The sequence below is a fragment of the Pristis pectinata genome, chromosome 10 (assembly GCF_009764475.1).
Source record: "Pristis pectinata isolate sPriPec2 chromosome 10, sPriPec2.1.pri, whole genome shotgun sequence".
Taxonomy (NCBI): Eukaryota; Metazoa; Chordata; class Chondrichthyes; order Rhinopristiformes; family Pristidae; genus Pristis; species Pristis pectinata.
In genome coordinates this window covers 85,627,595-85,652,127 of record NC_067414.1, presented here as the reverse complement: position 1 = coordinate 85,652,127, position 24,533 = coordinate 85,627,595, and the positions used below count along the sequence as shown (strand labels likewise).

Genomic DNA, 24,533 nt, shown 5'->3' with positions numbered 1-24,533 from the left:
ACCGAGATGTAATCAATGAACAGCAGCCTGACGTAGGTTTTGCTGTTGTCTAGATGCTCCAAAGCCGATATCGAGCCAGTGAAATTGCATCTGCTGTAGACCTGTTGTGGTGGTAGGCAAATTGCAGGGGGTCCAGGTCCTTGCTCAGGCAGGAGTTAATTCTAGCCATGGCCAACCACTCAAAGCACTTCATCATAGTGGATGTGAGTGCTACCGGTCAATAGCTCACACTGCTCTTCTTGGGCACTGATATGATTGATGCCCTTTTGAAGCAGGTGGGAACCTCTGACTGAAGGATATTCTGACTTCTGCCTCTGAGACAGAGATCACAGGGTCACCAGATGCTGTGGGGATTCGCACAGGTGCAGTGTTATTCTCCCTTTCAAAGTGTGCATAAAAGGCATTGAGCTTATCAGGAAGTGAAGCATTACTGCCATTTATGCTGTTAGGTTTGTCATTTTAGGAAGTAATGGCATGCAAACCCTGCCACAGCTGTTGTGCGTCCAGTTATGTATCTAACTTCACACTGAATTGCCGTTTCGCTCTCCCGATGGCCTTCCATAGGCCGTACCCGGACTTCTTGTAGGGTTCTGGATTGCCGGTCTTGAATGCCACAAATCTAGTTTTCAGCAGACTGCAAATCTCCTGGTTCATTCAAGGTTTCTTGTTTGGGAAAACTCGGTATGTTGTCCAGAGCTAGGCACACATTCATCCATATACGTCATGATGAAGCCGGTGACGGCTGTGGCATATTCATTCAAATCCAAAGACGAATCCCTGAATATGATCCAGTCCACCAATTCAAAGCAGTCCTGTAAACACTCCTCCGCCTCCCTTGACCATACCTTCGCGGTCCTCCATCTCTGCCTTTATGTCAATGGTAGAAGTATGGCCAGGTGATCGGACTTGCTGACATGCGGGCGCGGGATGGCACAGTAAGCATTCTTGACGGTGGTTTAACAGTGATCGAATGTGTTGGCTCCTCAGTCACAGGGAAAACATCCAAACTCCACACAGATGGTACCAGAGTTGTAGTGCCACTGTGCCACCTATCCTCCATTGCTCCTGATCTGAGGGAGTAGTTAAGAGTCGCCTCCATTGGTGAGACTAGAGTTGTATGCAGGCTAGACTCTAAGGATGGAAGATTTCCTCCTTTGAAGAACATCAGTGAAGCAGATGAATGGTTTCGTGGTTACTGCTAAATGGACCAGGTTAATTCCACAAAAAGTGCTGGAGGAACTCAGCAGGTCAGGCAGCATCCATGGAGGGAAATAAACAGTTGACATTTAGGGCTGAAACCCTTCATCAGGACTGGCTGTCTGATCTGCTGAGTTCCTCCAGCACTTCTTGTGTATTGCTCCGGATTCCAGCATCTGCAGAATTGTTTCTCTCTCCAAGTTAATTCCAGTTTTATTTAATTATTTAAATTTAAATTCCTCACTTTTCATGGTTGGATTCAACCTTGTGTATCTGGAAACCAGATAAGCATGTGATGGGGTGCGAATGGATGGTTCCATGTAGAACAATGCAGAGTGAAGTATAAAAGTAGCATGATCTGAGTGGTACATTTTAAGTAATAAGCATCATCTCAAAAACAAGCTTCTGAGACAGAACCTCCAGGTTCAAGATTCCTTGCAAGATATTTCTCTAAACCAGCTGGTTTCTGGAGGCAGTTTTTCTTTTTGTAGAGTTCAGGAAATTCTAAGCCCTTTGCCCATTGCTAAGTATGTTGATTCTTTAGAAATGATCTGCAGTATGAATCACTCCAAGCAACTCTTGTTCTGAATGAGAATGAGTTTTTTCTTGTATCACTCTGGACAGCCATCTAATAATCATGGCTTTTGAGCAATAAAATTCAAAATGTGGTGAGAATCCTCATGGAAGTCTTCGTGAATGAAGTGCACAATGCTCGATGTTGGGGATTGCTATAGACAAAGTGGCAAATTCCCATAATGCCACAGTAAAGAAGGATTATGCCGATAAAAGGATTACACCTGCCATCAAAAAAAAATTCTTGTATTGATTCTTTTCACTAACGACCTATTAAAGACTCTGTAAACTTATGTCTATATTAAGTAATTCAGTGTAGTAGATGTTGTTTTGGCAAAGAAATAGAGAAAAAAAAAGGATAATTAAAAGGCTGCCTGTTAACCATCAGAATAACCCAGATTTGAATCACTGAAACCCATGGCGTAATTTGTTCTCCAGAAACACAAAGCGTTTATGTAATAGTGTTATGAAATCCTCAAAATGACCCAAAGTATTTTGCATTTAATTAATTATTGTATTAGATATTCTGATGGTGTTTGTTTTTTATTTGCAGATCGTGGATCTGTACAAGTAACAGAGAGTGAAAGGACCTTCCAACGCAGAATAAAGGAGATTCTGCAACAGAATAACTATTCTGTGTAAGGAGCTTCTTTTTTCTCATTTATGTTATTTTCATCATTTTGATCAAAGTTTTAAAACTCTATATCTTTGCTGTTTAAAACAAGATATTTGTCCCAGTATTTGGAAAATGAAGAATTTGAAACACTCACTTCAAACTTGACCTTGCACATGACTGCATCATCACCTGAAGCCATTTCCTGCACACCTGCCAATCTGGTTGAGATACATAATGATAAGCAAGGTATGTAACCATGTTTGGTAAGACTGCATCTGAGTCACTTTTTACTATAAGGTCTGTAACCTATATTGTTAACTCTATTTTCTGTCAACCTCTCTAGCCAGAACACAAGGAGTCCTGTAATGTTAACCAACATAGATTAAAACTATTTGTTTATTAAATGATTTGCAATTTTATTCTTTGAGTAAATGTTGTCTTCAAATTGATGGACTCTGGTGCTGGTTCTAACATTACAAGTGCCAAGTGGTGATCATTCAATGGCGGGCAAAGCCCCCTTTAGTCTAATGGAATAATTTATCCTAATACTAAGTTAATACCTTTCGAGATCATTTTCTCTGAGCCCTCATTCAAAGGCTGAGTACGTAACTTCAGCCTGTCCTGTTTCTGATATGTGGCTAAACTTGGAAAGGCAACACTTGTTTAAAAGAATATGTAAGCTAATTTACTGAACAACGGTCACTGAAAGCTGAATACAATGTGAAGACAATCAGTCCTGTGCTGTTTTGGTTAAGGTGTCTCTTGTTCAATTTCTACTGAGACACTTGGGAAAGTTTTAAACTTTTTTCCTGGATAAACTAATAAAATTTTAATTGAGGTTTACGGTACATTCTGCTTCTCTGAAATAGGAAATGTGTAATACAAGTTATGTACTTTCAAATCTTCAGCTCAAGAATGATGTGGATTTATTGGATAAGTCTTTTCACAAAGGGAACTATTTGAAGCTTAAGTTTTTCAAAATAAAAATTGAATGACTTTCCTCCAACCCCAACCCTAACTCTATTCTCACAATTAAAGGAGTGAGCCAAGGAAATGCAGAGACTGAAGAAGCGATAGTTGATGAAGAAACTATTCTAAATATAATGGATAATAGTCAGACGTTCCATCCTTCGTCACAAAGGTTAATTCAGAATCCAATTCTCAGTGAGTATGTAAGGTTCAACATCCATTTTATGCCATTGAGGTATTTGTCTATCATGCAAACAGATTTAATTCAACACCCACCAGTTGATGTAGATAAAAATCCTTGATGAAATTTCCTAAACTGAATATCTATATAAAGGAAAGATGATATTATGCTGCAGAGGAGATTCACTAGGATGTAAGTTGGTTTATTGTCACATGTACCAAGACACAGTGAAAAACTTGTCTTGTATACCATTCATACAGATCAATTCATTACAACAATCCATTGAGGTAGTACAAGGTAAAACAATAACAAAATACAGAATAAAGTGTTACCGTTATATAGAGAGTGCAGTGCAGGAAGGCAATAAGGTGCAAGGTCATAACAAGGCAGATTGTGAGGTCAAGATTCCATTTTATCATACTAGGGGACTGTTCAATAGTTTTATAACAGGATGGAAGCTGGCCTTGAGCCTGTTGATACGTGCTTTCAGGCTTTTACATCTTCTACATGATCAGAGGGAGGAGAAGAGAATATCCAGGGTAGATGGGGTCTTTGATTATGCTGGCTGCTTTACTGAGGCTGCGAGGTGTAAACAGAGTGCCTGGAGGGGAGGCTGGTTTCCATGATGTGCTGAGTTATGTCCACAACGCTCTGCAGTTTCTTGTGGTCATGGGCAGAGCAGTTGCCATACCAAGCCGTGATGCATCAGGATAGGATGCTTTCTGTGGTGCATTGATAAAAGTTGGTGAGGGTTGATGGGGACATGCCAAATTTCTTTAGCCTTCTGAGGAAGCAGAGGTGCTGGTGAGCTTTCTTGGCCATAGTGTTTGTGTGGCTGGACCAGGACAGGCTATTGGTGATATTCACTCTCAGGAACTTGAAACTCTCAACCCTCTCGACCTCAGAACCATTGATGTAAACAGGATGTTGCCTGGGATAGAATGATTTGGTTGTGAAGAGAGACCGGATAGGCTGGGTTTGTTTTTCTTGGAGCAGAAGAGGCTGAGGGGGGGACCTGACAAAGGTATACAATATTATGAGAGGCATACATAGGGTAGATTGTAAGACATTTTTCCACATGGCAGAGTTGCCTAAGACTAGAAGGAATAGGTATAAGTGAGGAGTAAGAGGCTTGGAGGGGAATCGGAGGAAGAATACTTTCACCCAGATATATTTGGAATCTGGAACACACTGAGAAGGTGATGAAAGCAGGTACTCTCAGAACATTTAAGAAACATCTAGATGAGCACTTGGATTGCCAAGGCATAGTAGACTATGGACTAAATGCTGGTAAATGGGAATAGTATTGACAACATGATATGCTGGGCAGAAAGGCCCGTTTCTGTGCTGGATTCTCTATGACTTTAAAACCAGTGTCCATGTGCTGGAGCACAGACAAAACAGCAGCAGCAGCAGCAGTTAGTGCAATGTTTTGGGTCAGCCTTTCTGAGAGATTCTCTTAGCTAATACATGTTTGAATTACTTAAACTTAAAGCTATGATTCTGTTTTTCATGCTAAATTGAAAAGGGAACAGCTTTCCGTCTCCTAACCCCTCTCAATCCCTTACCCCTGGCTCCTTGCCACCTCTTATAAAGTTGAAAATCCTGACTTTGACTCTTTTTCCCCTAATAAGTTACTGTTATAGGTTATTCTCAAACTGCAAATCTGAGTTTCTGATCACAGTTTACATACCCAGTTACACCGCCCCCACCCACACACACACACTTTATCAAAACTTCCTAACCCCTCTCAATCCCTTACCCCTGGCTCCTTGCCACCTCTTATAAAGTTGAAAATCCTGACTTTGACTCTTTTTCCCCTAATAAGTTACTGTTATAGGTTATTCTCAAACTGCAAATCTGAGTTTCTGATCACAGTTTACATACCCAGTTACACCGCCCCCACCCACACACACACACTTTATCAAAACTTGAAACTAAGATTTCAGTAAACTCAAGTACTGTTTACCTAATACTGCTTTAATTACCTGGTGGAATAATATTGCAAACAAGTGTGCTGTACTCATTCCAATCCTCCTTCATGCTTCACACTTGGCTACTTGTAGACTTGTGCTCATTTGCCCTGCCCATTGTTCCTACTCTCAACACAACCCTTCCCTTCATTCCCTTGCTCAAATATAAATATTACTGTTGTTAATAATTTGCTGCTGTACATTCAGTATTGTATTTTTCGTGCTGTTTCCAAAATGACATATCTTCAACATTGGCTATTCAAATAGATGCCAGTCAGGACCAGGCAATGGTTCATCTGTTGGCTGGACTGGAGGAAGATGAGTATGGCATGGCAAGAACCCCCTTTGTGCCTGGTAGGTCTTCACATCAACAACCTTCAGGAAACCACAGCTACCAGCAGAACAGTGATGATGAAGAAAATGAACCTGAAGTCCAGAAAGAAGAGTTGGAACTTAGTCTAATAATGTCTCAGCGATGGGATGGTGATCTTCTGGATCCTGTTAGGAAAATGAGGTATGGAATTTATTTATATAGAACATTAAACTCTTGGATGCACATTGTACTTTCTGTGATTTAGTTTCAAGTATTTAATATTATTCATGTTTTACTTATTGATTTATTTATTCATTCATGTCATGTGGATGTTGCTGGCAAAGCCAGCATTTCTTGACCATTCCTAAACTCCCCCACCCCCTGAACTGAGTTTCTGGAGTTGCCTAAATGCCAGACCAGGTTAGGATGGTGGATTCCTTTTCCTAGAATATGTTTTCGAACCAGATGGATTTTAGCAACACTCTGGTGAAAGGTCATTGACCTGAAACATTAATTCTGTTTCTTTCTCTACAGAAGCTTCCAGACCTGTTGAGTGTTTCCAGCATATTCTGTTTTTATTTCAGATCTCCAACGTGTGCAGCACTTTCTGGATTTTTATTTCATGACAATCCAATAGTTTCCTGGTCACTATTACTAGTACTAACTTTCATTCCAAATTCACTTAATTACTTGCATTTAAATTCCCTAGCAGCTGTGGCAAGATTTGTATAGCTGACCAGTATTGCACCTCGTCAAAGCAGGTTAGGCTCTGGCTTATTAGTCTTAACAAACATTTTATTTAAATCCCTTACCATCCCCTTTCCACTGGTCAGCTTTTCAGACATTTCTTATTCATTATAACTATTTAGTTGCTCCCATTTCTGCCTGCCTTGTTTCAACATTAACCTAAATCTCTTTTCCTCCCCTGTTCACTCAACTTTTAGAGTCCTACTCCTTTTCCCATCTTTCATCTTGTGCTCTCAACTTTTGTTCATGAATTCTAGGACAAGAGGCTATAATGTTAAAATTGAAGTCATTCCACATACGAGATAAGTTAAGAAGCACTACTTTAATGCAAAGGGTTTCTCTCATTAAAAGACATAAATGTTCACTCAGTTTCATAAAATTCGATCTTTTTTTTACTGTACCAGGGTAATAAGAGATGTGATCTAAGACACTTGGATGGTGTTAAGTTATAAATCAACCATGATCTCCCTGAATGAATAAACAGACCAAGTTCATGTCTTTATGACCTGTCTTTATGTCCATCCAACATCCTTCCCTTTGAAATAAACGTCAGCTTTCAACTCAGGAAAAGGTTTACTGCCAAGCCAACTAAAACATAATTTCCATTTCCCTTCCCTGTTGAAGGATCATTTCTTGGCAGATCTTTACCATCTATGTATATATTTGAATTTCTCCAACCTTGTCGCCATCCTTCCTAAGGCACAGATGGCCACGAATGTCACTCCTTCTGACTGCAGTGAACTATTGCTCCTTGAACTCTTCTACAGTCCACAGTAGAGCCCCTCTTCCATTCCTTCCCCACTGTTGCCTAACTTTGTAGGACTTTACGTGGTTGGTTCCACTCTTAGTCATACAATCCTTACTGCATCCAGGACCCTCTGTTGCATTTTGGAATGACCCTGAGATCCATTGTTGATGGATTTTGTCTTCTACATCCACGTGTGTAAATTGCACCAAGATCTCCATTGCCCTCTTGTTAACTAACTGCTTGTATAACTATCTTGTATGAATCTTATTTTATGAAGATAAACATTGGGCTGTCCAGAGCCAGGTTCATAAGCCCTCACTACATACTCTTCTTGTCATTGATTCCATTGCCCCCACAACGACTACCCTTTTGCCTACCTGCTGTCTTGATTTAATCATGTAGAAGGGTGCAAAACCACCCAATAATTCGCACATCTTGTAACTGTAAGAAATTTTTAGAAATGTACAACAACCAAAATCTACAGAATTTAATTATCTTCTGACATTCTCTAAGGGAGGAGACCAAGTTTAAAGTTCTGTTTTTATTTTCTGAATTGACTCTGTAATTAAGTGTATTTGGTAAATGGGTCATGACTGCAGCATGCTTTCTAATCTTATAGAATACTGTTAGTGCTGAAAGCTCTTGAAACACATGAATACTTTTGCAGAGTTACTTTAAAAAAAATCTTTCAGATTTTCAGAAAAGAATGCAAGTGACTGCTCTTCAGAGGAAGATAATGCGTTCTCTGATGGTCAGATAGGAAATGGGAACATGATGGCTAATCTTTCTATTCCTCAGCTTGATGGGGCTGCAGATGAGAACACTGGTAAGTGACATAATTGGCTGTGCTGTTACCCCTTGAGTATTGAAGAGCTAGATTGGCTTACAAGGCGAGCACTTGCTTAATTTTACTTGACACCAAGTTGAATTAATCTTTTAGCCATTCATTGGGCTGTGGGACATCATCTCCTCTGATGTAAAAACTGCAACTACACACTTTTCCTGGTCATCTTCCTTCACACAGACAGCTACAAATTTGAGACTTGCTCTAATTTGCTTATTTGCAATGTACAGAAGAATTTCAATACCCATGTCTTGTGTGCACTCTCTTTAATTTAAAATCCTCCACAAATCCAAGGTCTTGATCATTGGCTTAAAAGGGTAATCTTTACAGTAGCTTGTTTTAAAACAAAAGTTGAATTTATTAAAATAATGGTCTCTGACAACACCTGCAACTGCAGGGTCCCCAGTGTATTCATTTATGATTTAGGGTCATAGATTCTTGATTAGGATTGACACAGCTATTTATCATTACCTTCAATGACTTTCATTCATTCCTGAATTCTCACTTTCCTGTGTTGTCTCTCTATTGGACTATTCTGCTTTTCATCTTTTTATGAAAAACAACTTGGACAGTGTTCTTGTACTGAACTTTCTTACCATTGTATTACTTCTGTAATCAGAAGGTTTTAACCAGTGCTTTCTGGTATTTATCTTCCAAATGGTAATGAAGTCTATATATACAAATTTTATTGTTCTTTAAAGCTAGGTGGGTTAGTTCTAGTTTCAGACATATCAGATAGTGTATTATAACCATCGCCCAAATTAAACAAGTTGCAAACTTCAGCGCTCTCTTTTAATGTTGTACTGTCACCAGTAATAACATCTAAAAATTGCTGTAAATTCTTCCAATTTCCTCTACAATTTGTAAAGGTGACTCTGAGCTTCCGGTTGCCTATCACTTTAATTCTATGCCCCATGTCGTCTCTAACCTCTGTCTTCAGCCTCGTACTTTGCTTCCATGATGTCAACATAAACTCAAAGAACAACACTCATTTTCCACGTTGGTACATTGCAGACCTTGGGACTTCATATGGAATTTAACAATTTCAGTAACCACTTTTTTTTCCCACTCTTTCCACAGATGTGGCTGTATCCTTCCACTTCATTTCTTTTCTGTCTCTAACTACCAGCTTTTAAAGAACTTACCTTGACAATTTTTGTTTCCAACTTATCACAGACCTTGCCTCAATTTGCTCTACTCCTCACTCTGCAACTTAAAACGTGCTTGTTTTCTCATTTTTCCAAGGGGTCCTTGACTCGGAATGTTTTTTTTCTCTTTACCCCGAATGCTAAGTAACCTGCTGAGTGCTTACAGCATTTTCTATTTTGTCTTGGATATTTAGCATCTGCAGGCTTTTTTCTGCACCAAATAACTGAGGTTGTTTTATAAATTAAAGTATGGAGGTCACTTGTAGGAGTTGGCGCTCTCGTGTTTCTAGCAGCATTTGTGGAAATTGTGAATACTGACTGTCTTCTGTGTCTTTGAATCTCTCCTCTAGCCCTACAACTCTTGAGACCTCAATGGGAATTGTAAGTGTACTTAGCAAACTACACTGCCCTGCAATGTAGTTTGCCACCCTTGAAGGATCTTGCTAAGTCATTGAGTTATTTAAAGGCAGTTTCCTCTTCTAAACCATTGCCTTGGCAAACAACCTCTGTGGAATAAAATAGTAATTATTTATACTCCCATCCCAAACTTCGGAGATGCTTCATGGAGAGAAAGTTGCTGTGGCATGTTTGTTCTTTTACCCTACAGTGTAGAAGACAATAATATGTGCACAGCACTTGGACATTAGGGTGCACAGAGTGAATATGGATTCATTAGAATGTTCACTTCCTTGATAGCTTGGACTGTCTTTTTCACAGGCCACTTGGTCAAATTGACTTGGAACCACGTTGGCAGAAAGTAGCAATCATGCAAAGAAAGCAGGCAGGAAGACTGGGAGGCTTTTTATTGAAAGTCGTAGTATTGCAGCACAGAAATGGGCCCCTCATTCCACCGTGTTCATGCTGACCATCAAATACCCATCTATATTATCCTATTTACCAACGCTTGATCCATAACCTTCAATGTCTTGGCAATTCTAGTGTTCATTTAGACATTTCTTAAATGTCATCAAGGTATTTTGATTAATCCTTGTCTTTCCCAGTGTAGATTTTATTTATTTTGGATATCATTGGTAAAGCTGCTGTTTACCCTGCATCCCCAATGCCTGAGCTAAGGAGCCAGTCAAGAGTCAACAACATTGAGCGTGGGGGGCACCTTGACTAGACATATTTCCTTTCTTGAAGAATATTAGTGAACAAAATGGGTTTTCGCAACAAGCCTGTAGTTGTACCATTTTACTTCAGATTAGTAATGCTGTCACATAAACAGTCTGAATATGATCGATCAATGAAACAACTGAAGACCACTTAACCAATTGTTGAATGTGTCAGTGGCTTTCAACGTTTCTGAATGACTCTGGTTAGAAATTAAAGAGCATTCAAAAAATGTTCTTCAATAATTAAATTCTAAATTATTAAAAGTTTTAAAAAAGTAAAATACAATCATTTATAAACTATTAAAAATATTTCATCTTTAGACCTATATAATTTGTCCTTTAAAGTTGCTTCTCTCCATCGAATTGATGCAGGCTGACACTTCAGTGCAAATCCTTGAAAATTGCAGCAAATGTGTGCTTTAGAGTTCAACATCAGCATGTAGTCAGTAACGCCTCCATCAAATTTCAGGCAGCAACTTTGGCATTTCTATATTCACGTGTGAATATCAAACTTGGTGATGCTAGCATGGGGAGCCAACAATTCTGCGGAAGTGCTAAAAATTTCCCAGTAAGTTGTGGACATTCTAAATCTGAGCAATTTAGTAAATGTCCAGTAACAAACTTGTTTATGGTGTTAGGCTTCGGCAAGTAGCTGTTTAACCTTGCTGGGTGTTATCTGATATATATTGTAGGATTCTTAGTTAGCCCCTTCTTGATTTGTATTGGCCTCAAATTTGAGGGAAGCATTGACGCTTACTGCTGACCTCAAAGATAGCTTGCAAAAAAAAAAATTCTAACAGTTAATATTTAAAAACATCTTGTTTTTCAACTACTTATTACTTGGCTTCAGATTACTGGCATCGAGCAACCATGATTCATCAAGTTGGTTGACTCTCCATTCACATTAAGGAAATCTCACACCAGATCAAGCAGGGCACTGTTCACCACAATCTTTGACTAAGTCTTTAAACATTCTGAAGAGTGCTGAATAATTGGAACACAGAATCTGTAATGCTAGTATCTTTGAGGTTTTTATTTTGCATTGAGTCATTTTGGAATATCTGAAGGCATTGCAATACATCAGCATTAATTTTAGAGCCAGAGACTTTGCTGAAGAGTAATTTATGCTTATGCACACTACTTTAAAAACTCGTTTCTGTTTATGGTTCCATTGGAGAGGTCTGAAAATGGTGCAGCCCTGAAGGAAGATTGAGTTACTGAGGCTGTGTATACTAAGGAGGTGCAGCAGAGCCAGGTCTCCAGTCATTGGTCCTCCCTGTCACTGGACCAAGGATTGTAGTTATAAGGAAAATTTGGATAGGCTGAGTTTGTTCTCACTGGCACAGAGGGGGAAGGGGCTTTATCCTAAGGCAGGGGAGTCTTTAACCTCAGGGCACAGGTTTAAGGTGAGGGAAGAAAGTTAAAGGAGGTTCTGAGGATTAAATTTTTCATGCAGAGAGTGATGGTTATCTCGAATGAGCTGCCAGAGGTGGTAATAGAGGCAGATACAATTACAACATTTAAATGGCATTGGGACAGGTACTTGGATAGGAAAGGTGTAGAGGGATATGGTCCTAAATGGGATTAGCATAAATAGACATCACAGTTGGCATGAACAAGAAGGGCTGAAAGAACCCGTTTCTGTGTTGCACGATTCTATGGTTCTGTGACCTCACTCTTCCATGTGGTAGCCTGTGTGAAAATTCCACTGTATGTTTATATAAAAAAAACTTCAAGGACAGGTGTCTTCCAATCTTCAGAACTGGAATGGCAGCAGGTCATCCTCAGCTCTGAGGGACTGCCTGAGAAGAAGAGGAATTTCCAAAGTCATTATCAGTTTCACTGCCATGTCTGTTAACACCAGTAGCTTTGCTGGCTTTAGAATCGCAAAATCTGAGCCAATAATCTTATGTACTGGTAATTGTATAGCAATAGCTTTATATTTTAAATGTATGCTAGATTAACAACATGGGTTAATGTAACCTGAAAGAACTTTGTGCAACATTTCTTTGCAGAAATGTTTTAACTAAATCATTCCCACTTTTCTTTATCCACTCCCAAGAAGTCTGAGACCTGTGGGTTGCATTAATTGGTTATTTAGAAAACTACCTTTTAGTTTCAAACTAATTGAAAAATCACCCAGCCAGTTCTTTGTCCCAATCTCCCATTTCTTTTGTTAACAGTTCATTGATTAACAAGTCAATCTCCTTCAAGATGAAAGCTGAAATATTCATTTAATTTTCCTAAAATACAACATCTGACTGAACCAGATTGTGGACTGATAACATATCTGAGCTTTAAGTTGTATATTAAATATGGGTTTGCCTTTTATCTTGTGAATTAGTGACTTTGTACGATTGTACTGAGCAAAGGTAATTAAACTCACAAAGCTTTCTCTATTTTTAAATGCTTTCATTGCCTTTTAAAGAGGGGAATTGTAAACATAGCAAACTTTTATTGATTTTATATTTCCTGGGAAGTGCCATGAGCTCTCAGTTTATATTTGGATTTTGTTTTTTAACAAGCCCTTCAGAGGGCTTGGAGCAGTTTCACAATTCAGGTCTCTTATTGTGTAGTTCAAATAATCATTAAATTTTATACAAGATGTTCATGGAATGTGTAGTATTTTTAAGAATATGGTACATTGAAATGTCCCAAAATATTTTTCTAACCTACGCTAATTTTTAAGCTGGTGCCTTTTTTTGTAGGTAACATCAGAAAGATGTGCTGTCACCATCTCCAAATATTTTTGGAGTATTTATTCCCCATTTATGGAAAGCTTCACACCCATAGATTACTTATTTATTACAAAACAGGAAGTGGCTATTCAGCCCATTGGACCTCCTTGTTTACCTGTACCGCTGCAACAGTTTCTTTCGCGTGCCCCTCAACACCCCTTTGATTCTTTTTTGCCACTTAGCTACACTAAGAGATAATTTTCAATAGCTGATTAACTCATCAACACATCTTTTGCAAGTGTGAGGAATCTGTACTTGGTGGAGACCTATGCAGTCACAGAGAGAATGTGCAAACTCCATGTGGACAGTACCTGAGGTTAGGATCAAACTCTAGTTCGTGGAGCACTGAGAGAACAGTGCTGACTGTTGTAATACCGTGCTGCCCTTCTTGAGACATCAACCCCTCCTTGTTTATGTTAACTATCTTTGTTGGAGTGAAATACAAATCAGATGAATCTGTCTAAAAATAGATCTATATCTCAGGTGCCTTTTTTTTATCTACCAATTTCATCTTACAGTTTCCTACAGCATATTTTTTTTCTTTGAACTTCCTCTGACCAAAGGCACAATTGTATAGAAACATACCTGGAAAAGGAAAATTGTTCAGGACTGTGGAGAAAGAGGGAAGACATAAACTAAGTGGATCTGACGTAAGGACAATGGCCCTGAATGTTTTTCTGTGCTGTGTGATTCAGACATAGGAAAATCGACAGGCTATTTATTTACAAGCATCTGTTCATGCATTTTAAACCCGCATCATAGGGAAAGTGAGACTTGTTGTGTAAATCCCTAATTTTCACTAAATGCCTTCAAGGCTGGCTCTGAAGATGCGCAAGTGGAAATCCATATCTTACACATCCATACCAGTTTACTGGATCATTGGCTTCCAGTCCTGTTTCTTGTTTTTGGTGAATTTTAAGGTGTTGTGTTGTAAAATTAAGCAAAAATTTCAGCCTCGTTTGGATCTTGCATGTTGTGTCTGACCTGGAACGTGCCTTCTACTAACCAGCTACACCCTTTGAAAGATGTTTCTTTACGTAGGCTATTTTTCTGAAGTTAATCACTGAACCATTAAACTATTTTAAATTTCTGGCTTTTAGCTCATTTATTTCAGGGAGGGAAGGAAAGGTGGTAACCTTGAGTAGTCACTGCGACGTGTTAATGCTGTTACGGTTGAACTAACACAGTTGAGGGTAGCTTGAAAGTGGATAACTATTAATGTCGCAAAATTTAATATATTAAGCTTGAAGTATTTTCATGTTTTACCTATTCTTCATAAATGTCTTATTGAATTTTAGATAATACTTTAGGCGAAAATGGTTCAAGAACTCATTCGACGTTAGCAGTTCGAGACAAAGTGCTGACCAAAACAACTTTTCACAAAGAGCCTGCAATATTAGAGCTGCCGTCATCTGATCACGTTGGACTACAGTGCAATCGTGCAGGTACCACGCTTCATACACTCGATGGTTTGAACTCTACGGAACTGCCCTCATACCAAAATACATTTATCAAAGCAAAGAAACCTGAGCACTCTGTTTCCAACTTTTCTAATGAGGCCACTTATGATTTAAAACACAGTGGATGTAGTGAAGACAGTATGAAGTTTGTGGACCCTGATATGGTAGCTAGATCTCCAGATGCAGTCTGTGAAACCAAACATGTAAGCGGTGACTACGAAAATCAGCTAACAGCTCAAACCGATAGACTTCAGAGAGTAAAACGATTTTTAAGCATTAACTGTGAAAAGAATTTACCATTTACGCACCTGAGAAGCCCAACCAATGAAGGTGAATTTCATGGCAATTCAAATCTCAGTTCCATAGTGGGAAGGATGGCTAATAAAGTTCCTCTTGCATTCAATAAAAAAGAAAACAGCGTGTATGATAAACCTTTGATTCCCCTGATAGGTATAAAAAATGGGGTTCAGCTTTTTGAAGAACATAAAACCACCTCAACGGATGCTGGAAATAACATTGAACAAAACCTTAAAATCAGATATGAAGACTTTCAAGCAACCCAAAGGGAGAAAACGGTCATTGATCAACATGAGGCACAATACACATTTTTTCCTAGTGTGGTGCTTCCTAATTGTCTGAAGTGTCCAGAAAAAGTCTTCAAGTCTTCTAAAATTCAGAAACAAGATGACCATAGGTTAAAGCTCAAATTAAGTAGAAAGAAATCAAATGGTGCCCAGGTGACAAGAAAGTCTGCAGTTCCAAAGATAAATGCCCAAGCCACTGAATTTTCTTGTAGCAGTGGGTTATTGCAAAACAAAGTGCCAATGGATCACAATTCTGTTCAATCTTTAGATACTGGGCTGCCGATAGCATCCCAAAACTTTAATATGGCAAGATCTTCAGAAAATGGCTTGGAGGGTCAATCATTTCGACTAGCATGCAGTAAATATACACTCCGAACTAAGCGGAAAGTAAGCTATGAAGCTGAAGACACTGAACTGATCCAAGGCACAGAAATTTTAAAGACAAGTCCAATTCGGCCAGAATGTTCAAAAGTCAATGATAATGGAGCAGATCGATCCCAACGATCACGTAAAAGAAGGAGGCTCAATAAGAAGGAGCCTCCTGTGATAATAAAATATATAATTATTAACCGATTTAAAGGTAGAAAAAATATGTTGGTTAAGGTAGGGAAAGTGGACTCGAATGAAGACCATGTTGTGCTTGATGATGATAAACTGCAGAAGTACCACAAGCTTTCACCACTAAAAGACTGGTGGCCTAAGATTACTGAACCCCCTTTTGTTAGCAAACCTTTTACAGCGCCTACACCAAAGAGAGGAAAGAAACCAAAAGTTCAAGCGAGCTTAAAGAAAAGAGCTGGAAGATTCAAAAAATTACAAAGAAAGGAAAAACTGAAACATACTAGCCAAAGTCAAGTAAAAACAAGGAAGATAGAATTTGCACCCCTCTCTCCTCCTTCACCTTGCTATAGTGCTGAGGCTGATGACTGTTCAACAGAATATAAAGACGTAATGTCTAAGCTTGGCTTTATGTCAGAGAGAATGCCAAGTCCTCCTAAACCATCACCACCTCGATGTTGGTCGCCAAGTGAAATGCAAGAGGATGGAATGCCAACCTTTGCTTCAGTAGAAGATGACATACTGGTAAGAGACTGTGATCCATGTGCTTTAAGGAATTCTGATGAGAAAAATTTGGTGCAAGGTAATAGAAATAGTGACAAAAAGCAATGTTTAAAAACCAGGAAAAAGTCACCGTGCAATGCTAACTATGCAGCAGCCAAAAAGACAAAAGTATCCCAGAAATCTAAGCAGGTAGTAAATAATGAAAAAGAAGAACAGAAAGGGAAACATAGAAAAAAAACTAGGAAAAGATGGACACGGAAACAGAAAAGTAAAGTTCCACACTTTGAAAAACAAGCAACATCTCAAAGCTCAGAACTGCATGAGCAAATGGGAAGTTGTGAACTTGTCAATGGTGAACTGAATTCATCTTCCAAAGAGAAAGTCGGAAGTGGGTTTTGTAGAGATTTTGAAAATGTACTTGTTGCAGAATCTGAACCTGCGGGCAAGAGTGATGAGCAACCCAGTATTCCTCTTAGCATCTGCTCAACAGGGCACCTTCCTTCAACACAGCCCTATTCTGAAGAAATTCAAGGAGAATCTGGGGGTTATTATTGCTCTTTGCTAGAAACAGATGAAAATGCAGACCTACCTGCCTTTACTTATCCACCAGTTGAACAAGTCTCAGATACACTATCTCAATTAGCAACACCTTCTCAGTCCCAGTTGCATTTCAACCTCAGTAAAACAAGTCCTTCATGTACACACACTGATTCCATTTATATGTTGGAAAATAAAACTCCAATGAAAGAGAATTTCAGGTTATCAATGGACACGAACCTCGCATCGCAGGCAGGATTTGCCCTTTCTCAAAGCGAGCATTGCTTTGATCAGTTAACGGCAGCTTCTGCAGTTCCACCTTCTTCACAGTCTTTGCAGTATTCTCATCTGCCAGTTCATTCTTCTGAAGATGTGTGTGGACTACAGAGAAACAAACTCTCCCAACAGGTGTCACAGGTTATGAGCCATGTGCAAACTGGTAGCCAACATAGTTCTCATGTTAAAGAAACTCAAATTGGAGCGAACTCGCACTTCTATGAATCTGAACAAAAGTCAGCATTACCCCAATTGGCACTGGTGGCTGATGGCAAAGCAAACCATCCATCTCAACAGCTCCAGCAATCCAAACTCTATCAGCAATCAAAACCTACACTACCCATGCCTGAGACAAATCAACATTCCACATTTTCACCAGTCAACAATGCTACAGGCTTACCTTCCAGAGTTCCTCTGGTAGGAAGCGGAAAGGATGTTCATTGTCTTAATTTTACTCCAGGTAACCACAGTAGATTGTCAAAGAAGGTTTTTGAAAGGGAACAAGAAACTAGCAACATTTTGGATATATCTGATTTCACCCCTCCTCGGATAAAGCAGAAGTCTGTGTCGGAAACTTTTTTGGAGACCAATATCATATCACAATCTCAGAAATCTGACCAAAGTGTAATAATGGATAGTCAGACATCGATGAGTAATGGTCAATCTAGTCTCACTGTGTTGAGAGAGATGCTGCAGAAAAGGCAACAAAAAGCACAGCAAGGGAATGCTCAAAGTCCTTTACCAAAACCACAGTTTCAAAGAAATATTTCTCTCACAAATGAGCAAAATGAATTCAATAGAAGTTCTGCTGATGCGGACCTTTCTGGTAGTGCTGCTGCTGCTCATTCAAAATCTCCAAAAGACACTTGCTCCAAAAAAACAAAAAATTCTAGAAGTGCCAAGCATGGGCAGAAGAAAACCAAAACAACAAAAAGGGAGTTGACTAAGAAATCTCAGACTTCTCAGTCTAAATGTCCTTTTTCGGATGACAGCCCTGTTTTCCATTCAGATGCCGGCTTTGATAGCTGTTACAGTTTTGATAGTTTATCACCTGAACTTCCTCAGTCGTACAATTTTGATATCAATACCGTTGGACAAACCAGATACTGTACTGTGTATTCTGGATGCCAATTCATGCCAGCAGCTGAGCAAAACCTGCCTCAAAAGTTTTTGAGTGATGTTATTCAGGAGTCTGTTCCTGCCCAGGCAATAATAGAGACTTGCGTGTACAAGTCTCAGAATGGTAAACCCCAACACCTTGACCAGGTAACTCGGCCCACAGAAAGTACAGAGTGGGCTAGGCCTGGCTCAATAAGCCCAGATCTTTTCGAGAAATCCTCTCTAGACAATGGAGAAAAGTTGAAAGAATTGAATAATGATTCCAATGTGCCAGTTCAGAATGCTCTGTCGAGCTCTTCTGAGTCATCAGGTACACATTTGTCTGGAGTGTCAATAATGGAGCTCAAGGACCAGTCACCTATTCAATGCCATGATTCTTTGGAAAATGAAACTTCCTGTAGCCCTATAGTGTCATCCACCAGCCAGATAATGCTACTGGATGAGGGAAGTGGAAGAGAGTGTGACAAATCTGAGGTCTGTCTTTCTGGTCTTTCTACTGGTTCAAGTCCCAATGGAGCGATGGGATTTATTGGTGATGACATTGCACCAATGAGCTGCGAAGATCCAGAGCTCTGTGCTTCCAAATACAGCAATGGTTCCCCAGCGACATCTCATGGTTCTTCAGCATCTGTCAGTTCACCATTACAGACCAGAAGTAACTGTTATATCAACCGTACAACAGGTGCCCATGTTTTAAAGCCTTTAATGTCACCACCAAGTCGAGAGGAAATAGTAGCAACTCTGCTTGATCATAACCTGGCAGAAACTGTCTACCAGGAACCATTCTGCAGTGATCCTTCAGATGCTCCAGAAAAACCCTGGTAAGAGGTCTAATTGCCCTGTACCTACTGTAACATTATAAAATTATTAATATACAGTCAAACCTTTTAGTATTATGTTATGCCATAGTGAAATATCTTGTTTAGATCATTCTAACATGTTTCTGGTGTGCAAAATTGCTAATGCAACAAAAATTTTCCTTGCTTAATGTATATATAAGTATGACATTTCCTCTGTTATTTAGCCAATTCAGTCCATGCTCTTCCCAAGATTTCCCTCTTTCAACAGTTCAGAACTCTTCTTAACTGTTAATGAAGTTGTTTTCGGAACAAACATCATCTCCTATTTCCTCCTGATGTTGTTAATACTTTTCAGTGTCTGTTTATTAGAAGGTGTTTATTCATTTACACATTTAAGAACTGTTTGGCACTGCAGAGTACCAACAAAAAAGTGAAAAGGATTTGCTCCAAAAGGATTAGACCAGTGCTCCAAGATACTACTTTGCAACTTCAATTTGTGCACCTCCCTTATTGCTAGATTGTTATCCAATCAAATGAGACACATACCTTAAATCTTTTTAAAATTTGACTTGTGTCACTAACGGGTGGATTTATCTGTTTTTGCATATGTTTTTACATATTTGAATCACAGGCTATAGAATGTGTTCAATTTAGCACTGGAGAACAGTGTACTTCTTGCAGTGGGTTTAATCTACTTGCTCAGGACACCTTCATTCTGAAGAAATTCAAGATGGTTTTCTGCGAAAGATAATCCAAGCACTGTGATTACCACATCCCAGTCTGAAGGATGCATGTTTACTATACAGGCAACCCCCACATTACACCCAATCGGGTAACGGAAATTCTCCCTTACAAATCACTACCGAAAAATTTGAAATATGGAATAAAATTTGCTCTGACAGAATTTATGTGAGAAAATAAATAGTTTTTTTTTCAACTTTTGTTTTGTGATGCATGTGCAGATTGATGCAGCTGCGAATTACAGAAAATTGTGACATGGTTCCTTCAGGCTGTAGAATTCAACATTTAAGTCTGAAATTTTTGAGGAACATGATGCGATCTCCCCCAATAACACTGGAGTCACCTGTATTGGGATCAGTGAATGTACCTCCAAAGACGTTTTAGAAATTAACACTATAAAGTCCAATGATTCAGTTAGACTTTGGTATCCAGAGTGTTAACCAAGTCTCTTAGTAATGGCCATTTGCTAGCAGAAAGAAAAATCCTTGCATACAAGCTAATAGCCAGATGACTAGTGTAGGGAACAGTTTTTGTCCCTGTTGGATTATTATTTTTAAGTACAGAAATTAAAGGTGCATGGTACAAACTCTTCCCTTTTGGAAGATCTAATTTTTGAAATGGAAGCAGCTTTTGTCTTCCTTTCTAGATAGGTATGCCTATTAAATGTATTCACCACTTTAGGTTAAATTCAGAAATATGTATTCCCACCTTCTGGATTTGGTCATTCTAGCAATTTTTGTAATGATATTGGTATGGTTTTTTAAAAATAAATAAAATGTTGGAAGTGTTTAGCAAGTCGGGTCGCAACTGTGGAAAAAGAAAATTAACTTTTCAGGCATAAATGGTAAATAATTTAGTATCATACTGGAGGGTGAATGGGACAGAGTAGGTAGGATGGGGCCGGGGTTGGCCAGAGGATAAGCTGTAAATTAGATCATTTGATCAACAGGTTAATGGGGCAGTTAAGGACACAGTCCTCTGTTCATAAAAGTAATGGGCCAAGGGCAGTTGGAGAGTGAGAACACAGACAAAATAATGTAAGATTTATAAAATGCATGACTGTGGATATGCCCACTAGGCCAGGCTGTGCTAATGAAAAAGGAGAAAAAAAGCCAGTATCACAGATGGATGACCTGACCCATTCTGATACAGAAGCAGAAAGCAAGTTACTTGATACTGAATTCTACAGCTTCGGGTCTGAAAGGCCACAATGTGCCCTCAAGCACATTATGGGCCTCGTTATGACAGTGCAGGAGGCAACAGACAGATCAAAGTGGAGTGGAGAATTAGAGCAGCAGGGAACAGGTCACTTCCACGGACTGAAGTAGGTGCTCCACAAAGCTGTTGCCCAATCTGCAGTTGGTCTCTTCAACATAGAGATCACATTGTGAATGCTGAATGCAGTCCACCAGATTGGAAGAAGTGCAAGTGAAAGCCTGCTTCACCCAGACAGACAGTTTGGATACCAGGATGATGGGAAAGAAAGAGGTGAAAGGATAGATGTTGCTTCTCCTGCGATTACATAGGAAAAGTGATGTAAGACTGGGCATGGTTGGTGGTGATGGAAGAGCAGACCAGGGAATTACAAAGAGAGCAGTCCCTTCGAAATGCTGAAACGGGAGGGGAAGGTGTCTGGTGTGGAATCTTGTTGGCAGGTTTGGGAAAGAGTAGTTAAGCTAGCTGTGGGAGTCTAGGTTTGTAAAGGATATTTGTCGCCAATCTACCTTCTGAGACGGAGTCAGAAAGATTAGAAAGGGAAGTGTCAGAGATGCACCATGTGACAGTAAGAGTATGATGGAAATTGGCAGCAAAAGTAATGATGTTTTTGAGTTCTGCATGTACTTATTGATGTATTGAAATAGAGTTGAGGGAGTGGACCCAAGTAGGGTCCAGCAAAGGTAAAGCAAAGACTGTTCCATGTATTCCATAAAAAAAAAGATGTAGCTTGGAACAATGCAAGTTCCTTTCAATACAGAGAAAGTGTGTGGAGTTCAAGGAGAAGTTGTTCAATGTGAGAATGAGTTCAGCCAGGGGAATGAGTGTGTCAGTGGAGGGGAACTGGTTGGGCCTCCGTTCAAGGAAGACACCGAGGGATCTTGGACTATCCTAGTGTGGTATGGAGGTGTAGAAGGATTGTACGTCCATGGTAAAGATTGGAACCAAGGAATTGGCTAGTGTCAAAGTTGAAGAGAATTATTGAAAGTGTCGTCAATATAAATGAGAAAAATTGGATGAGGGGAGAAAAGATGGAGGGGAAGATCAGAAGGGATAGTGAAAAGGTAGCAGGGCCTGGAAATGGGATCAGAAGAAAATGAAGGCAGAGGAGGATTGGGAGGGGCATTGGAATTTAAGAACTACTTGAATTTGCATCTTTGATATTTGTAAGGAGGGTTAAAACTCATCTGCTGCAAATGTGAATCCAGTGAAGAGAACTGCAGACCTTGACAACTTTGAGCTAGAGTGAGACAGTGTTGTTGCTGAGTGAGGTCAAGAGCGTACATGTGCTGATGCAGGGCATTAAGCATGGATCTGAGGGTGCAATGAGAACAAAATAAAGTTCCTCTGGTCCTTGCCTTCCAGACCACCATCCTTTGGGATTTCTACCACCTTTAACAAGACTCCACCAGATGCATCTTTCCCCTCCTCTCCCCTTTCAGCAATTCATAGAAACCGTTATCTTCTGGAATCCAGGTTCACTCCTCCATCTCCACCATCCACTTCCCTTATTATAACACTTTCCTATTCAACTGCAGGAAATGCAACACTTGTCCTTTCATCTCTTCCTTTCCCACCATCCTGGGATCCAAACGATCTTTCTAGTTGAAGCAGCGTTCCACTTGCACTTCTTCCAATATAGCATCTAGTGTACTGCATTCAGTGTTCATGTGTGGTCTCTTCTGCACTGCAGAAACCCAGCCAAGATTGCATGACCACTTTGCTGAATACCTGTTCAGACCGTGAGGCCAACCCTGAGCTGCTTGGTGCCTACCAGTTTAATTCTTTATCCCATTCCTACTCTGACCTGTCTGTGGTCTCCTGCACTGTTATAATAACGTCCAGCATAAAGTTGAGGGACAGCAATTCATCTTCTGTCTGGGTACATTGCAGAGTTCTGTACTTGATATCAAATTTTACAGTTTCAGGTAACCTGCTTTCTCTGTGTGTATCAGAATGGGCCAGGTCATCCATTTGTGGTATTACCTCTTTTCCCTCTCCATTAGCACAACCTGACCTGTTGGGCATGACCTGCAGCCCTGCATCTCACAATTTTTACATTCCTTTATCTGCATACTTGCTCTTTAACTGCCCTCAGTTTATTATTTTTATGAACAAAGGACCGTCACTTCCCTCCCAAACTATCCCCATTGACCAGATGACCTCATTTACAGCTTGTTCTCACAGCAACCCTGGCTCTGCCTGACGGTAAAACTCGGATAAACTGTTAGCTGACTATTTGGAACCCCCAATGGTTCTGCCTCTGGCTCACCAGGTGATATTTCTTGCACTTCCTTTCCATTCACCAGGTCTCCATTTCCCTCACTCCCTTTCCAATCACTGGGACCCCAGTTGCCACACTCCTTTGAAACTTTCTGGATTCACTGGAACATCTTTCATTCTACTGTTCAACATCTAAATGAGAATCAGATTTATTGTTACTGACTTACATGACATGAAATTTGTGTTTTGCAGCAGCAGTATGGTGCAAAAACACAAAATTGCTATAAATTACAAAATAAATAGTGCAAAAAAAAAAGGAATAATGAGGGAGTGTTCGTAGGTTCATGGACCGTTCAGAAATCAGATGGTGGAGGGGAAGAAGCTGTTCCTAAATTGTTGAGTGTGGGTCTTCAGGTTCCTGTACCGCCTCCCCAGTGGTAGCAACAAGAAGAGGGCATGTCCCAGTGAGGGTCCTTAGTGATGCTTCCACCTTAAGGCACCATCCCTTGAAGGTGTCCTTGATGATGAGAAGTGTGTTGGAATATTAATAGGAATAACATCCAATAGTCTGAATTAATAGATTTTTGCTGTATCCCTTTTGACCTATTTGCCCCCATCATCCATACAGTGTGATATTACCTTGTTTTCTTTCCTTCCCTGTTCTCATGAAAGGGCTTCAACCTGAAACATTAACTCTGTTTCTCTTTCCATAGGTGCTACCTGACCAGCTGAATATTTCCAGCATTTCCTGTTTATATTTCAGACTTCCATCATCTGCAGTTATATTTTGTTTCTCGACACTTTTTTAAAGGAAGGATTTTGTGTCCCACTCCTAACAAATTCAAAGGCCAAACAGAATATAGAACAGCAACATTGATTGCAATCACACCATGTGAGAAGATTTCAGCATGCAAACCTAAGATGTTTGTTGAAAGTAAAATGATTTGTACACATTTGCAATTATGACTATTTATTACCTCAGACCAAAATTAAAGCTCAGAAACCATTTGTGCTTAAATTCCACAAAGTGGAAATTTATGACAGTTCTTCAACCAGTGGAGCTCCAGATATGAGCACATTACGGGCAAAAGGTGGAAGAATTTGAAGAGCAATGTACAAAAAAGATTGTTTAAATGTGCCACATGCAGTAGGTTTCATTGACCTGAAATATTTGTGCTGTTTTTCTCTCAAAGATGTGACCTGACTTGCTGAGTATTTCCAGTACTTTCTGCTTTTATTTCAGTGTTCCAGTCTCTCCAGCATTTTACTTGTAGGTTTTAGAATGATTCTAGCAATTTGTCTCTTTTAAAAGTTAAGCGACTTCTGTCCAGCTGACTAAATCATTCTTTCCTTC

At 39.6% G+C, this 24,533-nt stretch overlaps 1 protein-coding gene across 1 annotated transcript in view; it reads left to right on the top strand.

The window, feature by feature from the left end:
• rev3l (REV3 like, DNA directed polymerase zeta catalytic subunit) overlaps positions 1-24,533 on the top strand; it is a 158,891-nt gene that overhangs the window by 80,655 nt on the left and 53,703 nt on the right. The window contains exons 8-13 of the mRNA XM_052024197.1: positions 2,324-2,408; positions 2,496-2,632; positions 3,425-3,550; positions 5,777-6,023; positions 8,010-8,143; positions 14,461-19,021. Coding sequence (XP_051880157.1) covers positions 2,324-2,408; positions 2,496-2,632; positions 3,425-3,550; positions 5,777-6,023; positions 8,010-8,143; positions 14,461-19,021 — 5,290 coding nt within the window. The remainder of the gene's footprint in view (positions 1-2,323; positions 2,409-2,495; positions 2,633-3,424; positions 3,551-5,776; positions 6,024-8,009; positions 8,144-14,460; positions 19,022-24,533) is intronic.